Below are 12,978 nucleotides of genomic sequence, written 5' to 3' on the forward strand. Positions count from 1 at the left end.
ACATATATACTACCTGCAATAGAAAGACAAATTTTTGGAAAGTTTTAAGCAGACGGACGGACATGACTAGATCGACTCTCCTGGTGAAGCTGATCAAGAATATACCTTCATTCAATCTTCACTGCGTTGCAAACTTTTGACTGAAATTATAATACCCTCTGCAAGGGTATAAAAATACGGATTGACTATACATTTGTTTTACCGCAACGTTTATTAGGCTTAATCAGAGTAGTGAACACTGAGACCTTAAGCCTTCTTTTAACTACGCTTGGGGACGGAAAAACGTTTAAAAATATAATACTTCCCAATTACCTCACGATATAATAGTATGAACATTTTATTGAGTGTAAAATAATATAAAATATTGTTTTGAGACGCAGGCTTGTTAAGGCGCAAAACAAAAATTACCAAAAAATTAAATAAATAATTATGTATATGGTACAAGCAAGTGGTTTCGAATATTGAACAAGAAAGGAAGCGAACTTCTGAATGCCGAAGTTTGTATATTCTTGCTAATAGCTGAAAAAAAAATTATTTTCCACGAAATTACTATATTTAAGTTTAATCAATTAAACTAAAATTTTCCGATCGCTCATACTGCTGCGACTATAAAATATAGTCGTCCGAATTTTTTGAAACCTAAAGAAAAAACTATATTTTAAAAAGAAAGAAAGTTATAAATACATTGTTTTATTATTTTTATGGTATTATATAGTGGTCCGACCATGCTTTTTCCGGCTTATTTATTACCTGCAATAATGAAATACTTTTCGGACATTTTCATATAGATAGCCTTTTAACTGAGAAACTAGTTTGCGTAGAAACGGACAGACGGAATGGCCATGTCTCCTGGTGATGTTGATCAAGAACCTGCGCTACGCCGCAAACTTGTGGCTGAAACTGTTATACTCGGAAAGAGTATAAAAATATGAGAAAAGTATAATTTTACAACGGCCAATAGTTTTATTTGGAAGTGCAGACGTAAAAATGCATCTTATCTTTTCATAATTTAATGCCCATATGTCAGTCTGCGTAGGAAATACCTAAACATTAAGCAATCACAAGGAATGATAATCATATAGGAATATCAGGAAACGTTAATTATACTAGTTTATTGTTTACAATTTAATTGATAACTTAACTTTAAAATGTATATGTTTCCAACTACATGTTGTTCATAAAGTAATTCTAATTTTGTTGTACTTAGATAATGTTTAGAAATACACATGAAAGTACATTTTCATTATTAATCATTGAGCTAAATATTTAAAAATATTTTTTAGGTTTAGGTTTATTCTAAACGCCTGATGGCAGTGAAATTCCTAAACTTGTTTTTAAATTGTATTAAGTACGTCTGACAATCAAAATCCAATACAATTTTGTGAAAAAATTAGAAAAAAATAAAATTTAAAAATTCAATTTTTTGAAATATTTTACAATTTGGTTTACATTTTGATCATTTAATTTAAAATTTGATCTTTGGCTAACTGCATATCGTCAAGTTAATTAACGTGTATACAACTATCTAATTTTTATTACAAAGGTGGGCTTATCTACGACTAACATGTATTAATGGAAATGTGTATGTACAAATACGATAATATAATGGCTTTAAATTAGTTTGTAACTTTTAATAACGAATAACATCTTGGCTTAACGTGTAATTACATTTACTAAACATACTTTAAAAACCATTTTTCCTATAACAGTTTTGACTATTGCGAACCAAATCGAGATCGAATTTTGAGAACTTCTGAGTCTTAAAGCCTAAATCTAGTGCCACATATTGAATGTGCATGCTACTGTTTGGCATTTAACTAATGTCAGTGGCAAACCAATGGGAGGTTTGCTTAAAATTAAAATTTGGTTGTTAAGTCGTATGGTAAAAATCTGTTAAAGTTAAAACACCTTTAATCTATTAATATTTGAACACAACAAAAAAGAAAGTAAACTTAAAGATGCCGAAGTATATATACCCTTGCAGCTGTTAAAACTAAAATATTTCATATTTCCTTGAAGTAATGAAGTTCGATCTTATGATACATTTCTCGATAGTTTCTATTACAGCTGATATAGTCGTCAGATTTGTAAAAAAATAAAGCCGGTATTTTGAAATTGTTGAATGACTAAAACTCGGAGTATTAGAAACAACAAAGTTATAATTTTCATTCCATTTTTTATTTTTTATTAAAATAACCTAATAAGTCATGAGTTAAAGCTTCAAAAACTGACTAAATATTGATAAAATGTTTATTTTTATCTTTTTTTATGGTCAAATTTTTTCTTATGGCGCTCCTGTTTAAATAATATATTTTGGGGATTGGGCTATAACATTCGAAAAATTTTCTGAATTTCACAATTTTGCATTGCTACATTGTTTCTAGATTACGCTAAATACCTATTAAAAATTTGTTATACCAAAACATTTTTATTTTCAGGTTAATTCAGGTCTGGTAATTTCCAACAAGGAAATATCCGGCCAAATCGGCATAACTTTCTTCCTACTATACTATACTATTATTCAACTTTTAATTGACCTAAGCTAAAAAGAATTTTCATCTAATGAAAAATATAAAACCAATTACTAGCTCAACAAAAATTGACAACTTTGTTAAATTAAGCACCATTATAAAGCTTAATTATAACTTAAATGTAATTTAAGAATCTTTTTAAATTTTTGAATGCAATTTTTTTTAGCCTCCTTAATCGAAAGTCCTTAAGCCGTCATATTTTCTTAGGAACGCGTGTAAAAACAACAAAAATAACAACACAACAATTTGAGCCCCACAATTAATCGTATATACAACTGGTCATTTACAAAACACATCACCATCCCTTCTACAAATTGTTAAATCTATTCTTGTTATACAAATTAATTACCCCTTGCAGCTATAACAAAAATGTAATATGCTATAAAACGACTTTCAGGTTCTCACTTTACTTTTTAGTTTTCAGCATAACTATGCGTTTTTTTAGATTTGTATGAACCAGAGAAATAATGATAGCTGAGATAAGTATGTATAATGCATGTTAACTATACGGTTCTAACTATATTATTTCTATTAGATGTTCTTACCCTCTATAATGGTCTTGCTAAATGGATTTTAAAACTCTTATAAATCAAAAAATTTAAATGATATGTAAGAATACTCATACATGAAACATAAAACCAAACAGAAGTAGTGAAATAAGCATCAGGGAATTAAATTCAAAGTTCTAGGGAGTTCATAGTTCTTTTGATTATTTAAGAACAAGTACCAAATAAATTAAAAATTAGCCTAATCTGATCTTAGTCTGATTTAATAGCCACATTTTAAATAACTAAAATCACATGGAAAAACCACTACCTGTTTTTTTTTAAATATTTTAGGTAGTTCAATTAAAAAACGGAATTTTACTTCTTTTCATTATAAATTATCATAAGTCTCCAAAATCATTTAAAAGTGTGGGAATGACTTGGCTTTCAGCTAGTGTAAAACTAAGTGACTTTCTACAGAAAGCACCTCTAAAGTGATAATTATCCAGTAAATTGCCCGAAGCATAACATCCAGTTAGAAATTATAAATAAACCCCTCACTGTCTTAGGGTGGATAAATTGTAGATATTTCAAATTTTTATTTGAGCTCGTTAATTAAAAAAAAAAAACTTGCTAATGATGCTTATAAGGAACAAAGTGGAGGAATTTGATTGTCAAATCCCTCTTCCTATTATAATCCCAACTTAAGCTTTAATTGTTTCCGTGATTTTGATATTTATAAGGACATACGAAGAGTCGAGAAGACGTAGCTAATGATTCGGATCGAGAATATGTATAAATATTAATAGGGTTGGAAATGCTTCTTTCTACATACTTCTTAACCAGATTAATTTTGATCATTTATACGAATTCACTACCCGCTGCAGTTAATAATCTCTTTAACTACCTATTTTGGTGAAATGGAGCACTAACTTTTAAATCTCTATAGATTTCCCTTACACTAAATTAATCCAGTATATGGACATTATACTACTTTAATTGCGATATTAGAAAATGTCGGTTCGTATTTAACCGAGGAAGTATAATCTAAAATTAAAATGTATATTTCTATAAGGTAAGTAGTCTTTTCTAAAAAGCGTCGCTTGTTGATAAATATTAAAGTGTGATATTTCTTAATTTTCTACTTGGTTGCATATTGGCATTGGCTCAACAAATTCGCCTTCTTCCCGCAGAAATTCACCATTACTATATTCACTGGTTTTGTGCACGACAGCTTTTTGGCCTGTGACTTCCTCAAGGTTGGGGCTGTTTTGCGTTGGAAGGACACTTGAAGACGCTGTGGTACCTACCGCCCCTCCTGTCGGCACGGATGTGCCTGCTCCCTGCGCACGACTGTATCCGGAGCTGCTCGGCGCACCCTGAGCTCCAGCTGCTGCCGATCGCCTATAGACGGTGCTGTTCATGGTCAACTTGCGGACGTTCTTGTCCGGGTGGAAGACGAGGATGTATACTTTGGGTGAATATAGACATACAAGAGCCACTGATGCACTCAGACTTATTGAAATGCACAACGTAGTAGTTTGCACCTGAAAAATACAATTCCTTCTTTGAGAAATCATTAAGTATTTAATATGTACATAAGGTTAACATTAATACGCATATTTATATATGTCAGCATTATAAGCTAAGCTTATAGTTGCATTAAAGAAATAACATGTTTTATAGGTGAATTGGGCTTTTGGTCGAAAGGTTAGAATTTTATTAACTGTATTGTTTAAGGAGCTTTCATTAAGTATGAGCTGTGTTGGTTCTCGTACCGAGCAGATGTTATGCCAGAGTTGTGCCTACAAGCATTACACATTATCATTTTAATTTCGTTAGATTTGAAAATAATTTTCACCGGGAAGACAAAGTTTTAAAGCCTTTGCTTTCACACCGAACATTTTTGAGAGCTGGCACGTGCATTATACAAAATTGACATTATTGCATCTGAAACCCAAGTGTATTGCATATGATAACAAGAACATGAGGCTGTTAATCGTTTCAAACGAACTGGCAATCAAATCATTATAATACTGGAAACGATCTTGATTTTTTTTTAAGGTAGAAAAAATATTAATCCTTAAAAATATGGGAAATATGCTTCGAATATACGAACGCAATACTCTTAGAGCAATTGTAAGGGGCATAGAAAATATATAATCGTATATTAGTCTTTGCTAATAGAACAAATTTCTGAAGAAGCGTATTTCTTAATTTAAAGGTTAAAAAATTATCTATTACACGCCATTTAAGTTATTTACTTTAGATTTTCGGAAATTATCCATATTAAATACAGACCATGAGATATCCTGAAAGCTTTGGGTCGTTCGTACTGATCCTAAAAACAGCATCAACTATCAAATCAATCAACGAAAAGAAACAGTGGCTTTAAGTTGAAGCTCAATCAACCAAATTGCTAGTGAGCAACAGTAATTATAGATCATTAAACATCTTGGTCCTAAATATATTTAAATATTCTAAAACAATTATTCTGAAACCGATAAATAAGAAGTATATTTGTAAAACAAATAAATATAGGGCCATAAATGCTCACATATATTTATTTGTGACTTTCATTAAAGTTAAACAACGAAAAATAAATGGGAAAGTGCTGTGGAGCCCAGCGTTCCGTTTTCTTATGGTCATCTAATATTTATGCAAAAAATATAATATATATTATTATTTATGTTTTAAACTTTTTCCATGACGAATAAAAAAATATAAATAATAATTTTCCGACCAATTGTAACTATTATTTTTATACCCTTGCAGAAGGTATTATAATTTCAGTCAAAAGTTTGCATGTCCGTCTGTCGGATCGGGCGACTATTTCATATAGCTCCCTTTGATATAAAGTATAATATATAAGAATTAAGCTTTTAGTTTTGTCAAAATCGGACAACAATATCAAATAGCTACATGCATTGTTTTTAGTAATATAGGCATAGACATCGAAATGTAGTCGTTTTGTAAAAACTGCAAGGGTATTTAAACTTAGGCTTGTCGAAGTTAATATAATCCGGTTTTATTAGTAATATTGTTATTTAACCTTATGCTAAATTAAATTGAGAGCAACAGCATTTCAAGCATTTGATGACGCAAGACATTATTGTCTTGTGTCGGTAAAATGAATGATACATTAGAGTACTCCGTAATACATTTTAAACTTGAAAAGCAATGCCTTGTTTGCCACAAGATTTTTTTTGGCGGAAAAGAAATATTTAAGGGACATACATTTTAGGTCATTTGTAACCCATTATTATTTTAAGTTGTTAAACAATTAAACAAATTTCAGGTGTGATCAGTTTTCACTTGAGTTTTGACTAATATTAACTATAACATTGTTTGGTGCTTCATGATTCCGGTTTATAGGATAAATTATGGCCAGTTTGTAAAATACAGCGATCTTGAAGTGCTACTTCTCGGAATCAAAATGGAGCATTTTATTGACCAGACTCTGATTTGGCACCTTGAAGTATACTAGAATGCATCATTTTATTCCAGTTTATCATTTCAAGGTCAAAATTTGTATAATAGTGTTATTTTAGACTTCGCCAAAACAAAGAGCTTCGCTTCCAATGTAAATCTAGTACATACCTCATACGAATTTCCAGTTCCAAAATAAATGGGCACAAAGGCTAGCCAGATAATACATGTGGTGTACATGGTAAATCCAATAAACTTTGACTCATTAAAGTTTTCAGGAATTTTCCTTGTTTTAATTGCATAAACAGTGCAAATTGTAATGAGAATCATATTATATAGCTGGGAAAAAAGGAAGGACATGTCTTGAATTTTGCACTTTAGTATCACTTCCGTTCGGTCAGGGTAATAAAAGCGTGTTCCAGGTGGTTCAACTACCATCCAAATCATTGTAATTAGTACTTGTATAGCTTAAAAGTTAAAATGTTACACAATTGTTTTAAATTGATTGCTGGGATTAGTTAAATTTTATAACTTACCGATCAGAGATGCTGTTATTACCACCTGTGATTGTGGACTAATATACTTAAGGCGTTGGGCTGACTTGGATGCAGAGTGAAAGATTCGTGATATTCGATTGGTTTTCGTGAGCAAAGCACTATATATAATAGAAAAGCCAACCCCAATACCAAACCTCTGCAACACACAGGACCCAATTGTTGGCTTAGCTATCAGAGCAAAAGTATTGCAGTAACAGACAAGTATACCAAATAGCAGGGTATAGCTGAGCTCTCGACCTGAAGCTCTTACCAGTGGAGTATCGTGGTTTTTTGCAAATAGGACTATAACTAAAATTGTCACTGTAATACCAAACATTGCTATGGCCATTGGAATGAGAGCAAATAATGAATTCCATCGCATGTACTGGATATCTAGAGAGTAACAGGACAGCTTGTCAGTATAGGGCCAAAGTCCTGGACCGCAGTCTCTACAGGTAAATTCATCATATACGTATTCGAAGGACTCGCAGCTATCGCATATCCAGCAACAGGTATCTCCCTATAAAATAAAATATTTGTGCAAAATATAACTATCTATTAAATAAAATTCCATATACCTGTTGTTTTTTTATCATTCCAACCTCACATGGCAGTGAACATGCCGAAGTTGGTTGCTCAGCTTCCTTATTCCAGACTACTGTTTCAGAATTCAGTTGTAAGCCATTAAACCATTTGCCAATAACCTACAACATTTGGTTAAAGTAAGTAAAGTTACAATTTACAACTTTCTTTGATAAAAAAAATAAATTAAATTACATTTTTTGAGTTTTTCCGGCTCGAGGTCAACAATTGAAAAATTTTTTAAATAAAAGTTTTTAAATTTTATTTTTTGTTCTTTCCAATATATTTCGGTTGCACTTCGGCAACCGTCTTCAGGGCAACTATAATCCACATAAACACATAAAATAACATAAATTTAGACAATAAAAAACAAAGCTTTAAAAATTATTACACCTACATAATTTTACACGTCTGCACCGTCGGACGTGGAGATTAATACTAGTTGTTATTAAGTTAAGCCTAGTATCCAGATCGACAAACGATTACGCTAGCGTAAAAACTTTAATCTTTCGAGTGTGGCCAAAATTTTGAGAGTTCATCAGATTGAGTTCAGATAAGCGTGCTACGGTCGTACTGTCAAATTATGTAGGTGTAATAATTTTTAAAGCTTTGTTTTTTTTTGTCTAAATTTATGTTATTTTATGTGTTTATGTTGATTATAGTTGCCCTGAAGACGGTTGCCGAAGTGCAACCGAAATATATTGGAAAGAACAAAAAATAAAATTTAAAAACTTTTATTTAAAAAATTTGTCAATTGTTGACCTCGAGCCGGAAAAACTCAAAAAATTTAAACATACATCAAAGGTCGCCGACAAACAAAATTAAATTAAATTACTAGATCTTAAACTTTTGATTCAAATAAGTTTCGATAAGGCTAGCCCGATGGCATAAAACATATAGTTTTAACTCGAACAAATGTTATGCAATAACGTCCGTCCGTTTCCACGCAAACTAATTTCTCAGATTTAAGGATATCTGGATGAAACTGATTGAAACTTATTATAACTTCCTCGTTTTCAATCATATACGAATATACTCCAAGGTGTACATTTACATTTTCAGATTTGCGGCTTTAATCTGCTAGCTGCCATTAAAGCAATCGGAAACATAAATTCAAAAATTGTGAATTCGTTGTTTTTAAACATATACGGATAAAAAAGGTTAAGCCCCAAAAATCTCGAATTTTTTTTCGTGTATTTTGGGAAATCGAATCAACAACAAAGTTATTAGGTTGGTTTTAGTAATCAAGTCCCTGAATATTTAAAAACTGGAGTATATATAGTTGAGAGATCTGTCAGCAGGATGCGTGTTACTGCCGTGTAGACACTGCAGTTTGGCCGATGGTGCTACCTGAAACCCGATTGCATCTATCATCTGGGGCATATTTGTTTAAAAATTTGTAAGCTGAGTAATGGGTGACTTATAGTCGAGGCACTCGACTACAGCGTTTCTCCTTGCTACTACATACTTGAAGTCAATCGGGGCTCTAATACCCTTGGCTTCACACTTCGATATTTTACATGGTCACAAAAAATAGAGTCAAAGAGAGCTAAAACGTGAAAATATATATAATATTTATATAATATAAAAAATAATATTATATAATAAAAAACATAAAGCTTACAAATACAAAAAAAATGTAATACGTTATGTTCTTGAGGACCTATGTTCTATACAATATAATAATTATATCCGTTACTCGTAGAGTAAAAGGGTATATTGTATTCGTGCAAAAGTATGTAACAGCTAGAAGGAAGCGTATCCGACCCTATAAAGTATATATATTCTTGATCAGGATCACTAGCCGAGTCGATCCGTCTGTCCGTCTGTCTGCCGGTCTGTCTGTCCGTCTGTCTGTCCGTCTGTCTGTCCGTCTGTCTGTCCGTCTGTCTGTCTGTCCGTATGAACGCTGAGATCTCGGAAACTATAAAAGCTAGAAGATTGGCATTTTGCATGTAGATTTTAGAAGTTCCTACGCAGCGCAAGTTTGTTTCAAAATGGTGTCACGCCCCCTTTAACGCCCACAATCGCTTATATACGATTTTAAAAATTTAAATATTTCGGAAAAGTAAAAATGCAGTTTTATTGTGTTTATCAATACCTATCGAAATGTGATCAAAGTTTCTATCTCCATCTCCCTCGCACTCCCTTTACCTGAGTAACGGGTATCTGATAGTCGGGGCACCCGACTATAGCGTTCTCTCTTGTTAAATACTATAGTTACGAAATTAGTTCTAATATTTCTCGAAAATGAAAAAATAGCCTTCCAACCTGAAAAATATTAAAAGAATGAAATCAAATCAGTCAAGGCTCGACTCTCGAAGAAGTTTAATCATTTCATTTTAAGGAGTTCATCAATCTGAGTGTGCTTTTGTTTTTTGACAAATAGTTAAAATTCATAAAAAATTTGTTTTAACTAAGAAACACTCTGCTCAACAACAGCCACTTCAAAAGATTAAAAGTTTCAATTTTTTCACTAGGGACTGACGAATGTTCACCAAAAGTTCATTTTAGCAGTGCGGCGACGCTCTTCATTTTTCAGTTATTATTTCGTCGATCTGAGTATCTGCCGTACCGATTGGAGGATATAGAATCTGGCGACATTTTTTTTCTTAGATAAAACCAAAAAGGAAACGAAAGGTGGTTTCCTTTCATCGTTTATATTGCAGCTAAATATATGTTATAATTCTGAAATCGTTAAAATTACTATATGTCAGAGTATATGGGTATATGTTAAGAAACAACAAAATTATAATTTTGTTTTCCCATTTTTTTACACGTTTAATTATATCCAAAAAATTTTTTTTTAATTTTTTGTACACCGGGAGACTTTTCTTGCCAAGGTATTTAAGAATATAGTTTAAAAGACCTATCCTACAAATAATTTTTCTGATTTAAGCCTAGTATCCACTTCGACGTAAACCGTACGCCAGTCATGAGAGAGAGCGAGAGGCAAATAGCTGGCGTTCACTTTTCGTCGGGCCTTTTTTTCACGTCGGTCTCCTGATCGACGAAAAAAATACCAGAAAATTCCATAGCGTTGCCAGTCTGCGGAAAATAACTTTGGGTGAACCCTAGCGGAAAAGATTAAAAAATTTAATCTTTTGGCGTGCGCTTCTCACTGAACATTATAAGAAATGGAGGGAAAAACTCAAAAAACTCACAAAAGTCGATTGCAGGTGCTTACATGTGAGGACAAAATAACATTAATACTATCTGGGGTGCCTCTTGTCAGAGCAAAATGTTTTTTAGGTCCAGAATGTACGAAAAAACACAATAAAAGTGCAGCTATGAACTTTAAATTAGCAAATAATTATCAGTAAATTAAAAAAAAATACTGTTAAATTTAAATTGTATTGTTTTTGAATTTCTTTGTACAGCGGCAGACTTGTCTTGCCAAGGTGATTGATAATAACATTTAAAGGCTCTTTCCCGCAAATACGATATTTGAATTTTAACTGCTTGTCAACAAACCCAGCTGATTGACAGTACGACCGTAGCACGCTTAAATCCGATGAACTCTCGAAATTTTGGTCACACTGGAAAGATTAAAGTTTTTACGCTAGCATACTCGTTTGTCGATCTGGATACTAGGCTTTAAGCCTAGTATTCAGATCGACGAAAAACGTACGCCAGTCATGAGAGAGAGCGAGAGGCAAACAGCTGGCGTTCACTTTTCGTCGGGCCTTTTTTTCACGTCGGTACTCAGATCGACGAAAAATACCAGAAAATTTCATAGCGTTGCCAGTCTGCGGAAATGAACTTTGGGTGAACCCTAGCGAAAAGATTAAAAAAATTAATCTTTTGGCGTGCGCTTCTCACTGAACATTATAAGAAATGGAGGGAAAAACTCAAAAAACTCACAAAAGTCGATTGCAGGTGTTTACATGTGAGGACAAAATAACATTAATACTATCTGGGGTGCCTCTTGTCAGAGCAAAATGTTTTTTAGGTCCAGAATGTACAAAAACAACATATAAAAGTGCAGCTATGAACTTTAAATTAGCAAATAATTATCAATATTAAAAAAAAACAACTGTTAAATTTAAATTGTATTGTTTTTCAATTTCCTTGAACAGCGGCAGACTTGTCTTGCCAAGGTATTTGATAATATCCTTTAAAGGCTCTTGCCCGCAAATACGATATTTGAATTTTAACTGAATTGACAGTACGACCGTAGCACGCTTAATTCTGATGAACTCCCGAAATTTTGGTCACACTGGAAAGATTAAATTTTTTTACGCTAGCGTACTCTTTTGTCGATCTGAGTACTAGGCTTTAGCAATTCAAAAAAAATCATTGTAATCACAAAAGATAAATCGATGGTACTTCTATTGATAGTTTTGGACCACTGCGTTTGGAATGTATAGATTGTTATATAAGTTATGGAAAATATGTTGCATAAGAGCTATAAGTGCATCGATGAAAATGGATAATATTGTCATACTTTATACTGATACCCCGAAGAGTTTTCCAGACGTTGATAGTTCAAAATATCATATCTGGCCAATCCATCGCCTTGACGATCAAATTTCACTTCGCTCCCAGCCAGATCTTTGCAGGTTAAATTTCATGAGGGAATAAAGAGAGTTAATAATAAATATATTAAAATAAAAAAGATTTACTCAACCTATGAAAGAGACGTTTAATAGGTAATTGTTGTAAAAATCCTTTCCGTCGTAATTGGCCATATCGGGGCACGCTTGAGACTTTGAATCTGTTGATACTTTTCGATACCACACAGATTCGCTATGTTGGTGCCTTCGTTGTTCAGAAGTTTGGTCGCTTTGTGAGTTACAACGATCATAATGCAAATTATGAAGTGCATAGGCAAATGCGTATACAGCATCCACAACAAATTGAGTCTTGGACTCTTGCTCATATCTGTAAATACAAAAAATAGTTTATTCATATCATATTTGTTATGTTGTCATATGCATTGAATTAAGTCTGGTGTGTGTTAAAAGCGAAGTTTGGAGCGCAAGCAAGTCCTAAAGCCACGTTTTAGAAGAGTAGTGATGGAAATATAAATAGTTATTGCATTTTTGTGCATACTGTGGTTTGTCGTTTTCGGCAGGAATAGGTTTTTATTTTATTATTATTGTTAACTTATTATTGTTAACTTAATATTTATATTAAACTGTAATAAAACCAAAAAATATATATATTATAAATTATTGTATTATATTTGCATGCAAGTAAGTAATTTTAAACTAAATCCTCTTGTCAATCATTTTGTAAGACAAATGACAGTCGTGAGTATGCGAAAGTCAAAATTTGGTCTGTTAGTATAACTGTAAGAAAATACTAATTTATGTTTTTGTTATAAATAAGCACCGAACAACTCTTTAATTATACAAATACAAATAAGCATACTCCTCCAGTTACGAAAAAATCGAAAAACACGTATGTATA

At 32.3% G+C, this 12,978-nt stretch overlaps 1 protein-coding gene across 3 annotated transcripts in view; it reads right to left on the reverse strand.

Moving 5' to 3' along the window:
- Positions 1 to 1,097: 1,097 nt before the first annotated feature.
- The window catches only part of LOC108042590 (metabotropic glutamate receptor), a 105,398-nt gene continuing 93,517 nt past the window's right edge, over positions 1,098 to 12,978 (reverse strand). For all 3 annotated transcript variants that reach the window (XM_044460716.1, XM_017120923.2, XM_017120924.2), the window contains 6 exons: positions 12,194 to 12,447; positions 12,011 to 12,117; positions 7,560 to 7,685; positions 6,982 to 7,501; positions 6,617 to 6,912; positions 1,098 to 4,563 (listed from right to left, as the gene is read on the reverse strand). In XM_044460716.1, coding sequence (XP_044316651.1) covers positions 4,150 to 4,563; positions 6,617 to 6,912; positions 6,982 to 7,501; positions 7,560 to 7,685; positions 12,011 to 12,117; positions 12,194 to 12,447 — 1,717 coding nt within the window. In that variant the 3' untranslated portion in view covers positions 1,098 to 4,149. The remainder of the gene's footprint in view (positions 4,564 to 6,616; positions 6,913 to 6,981; positions 7,502 to 7,559; positions 7,686 to 12,010; positions 12,118 to 12,193; positions 12,448 to 12,978) is intronic.

The sequence above is a fragment of the Drosophila rhopaloa genome, unplaced genomic scaffold (genome assembly GCF_018152115.1).
Source record: "Drosophila rhopaloa isolate 14029-0021.01 unplaced genomic scaffold, ASM1815211v1 contig_203, whole genome shotgun sequence".
In the NCBI taxonomy this organism is placed as follows: Eukaryota; Metazoa; Arthropoda; class Insecta; order Diptera; family Drosophilidae; genus Drosophila; species Drosophila rhopaloa.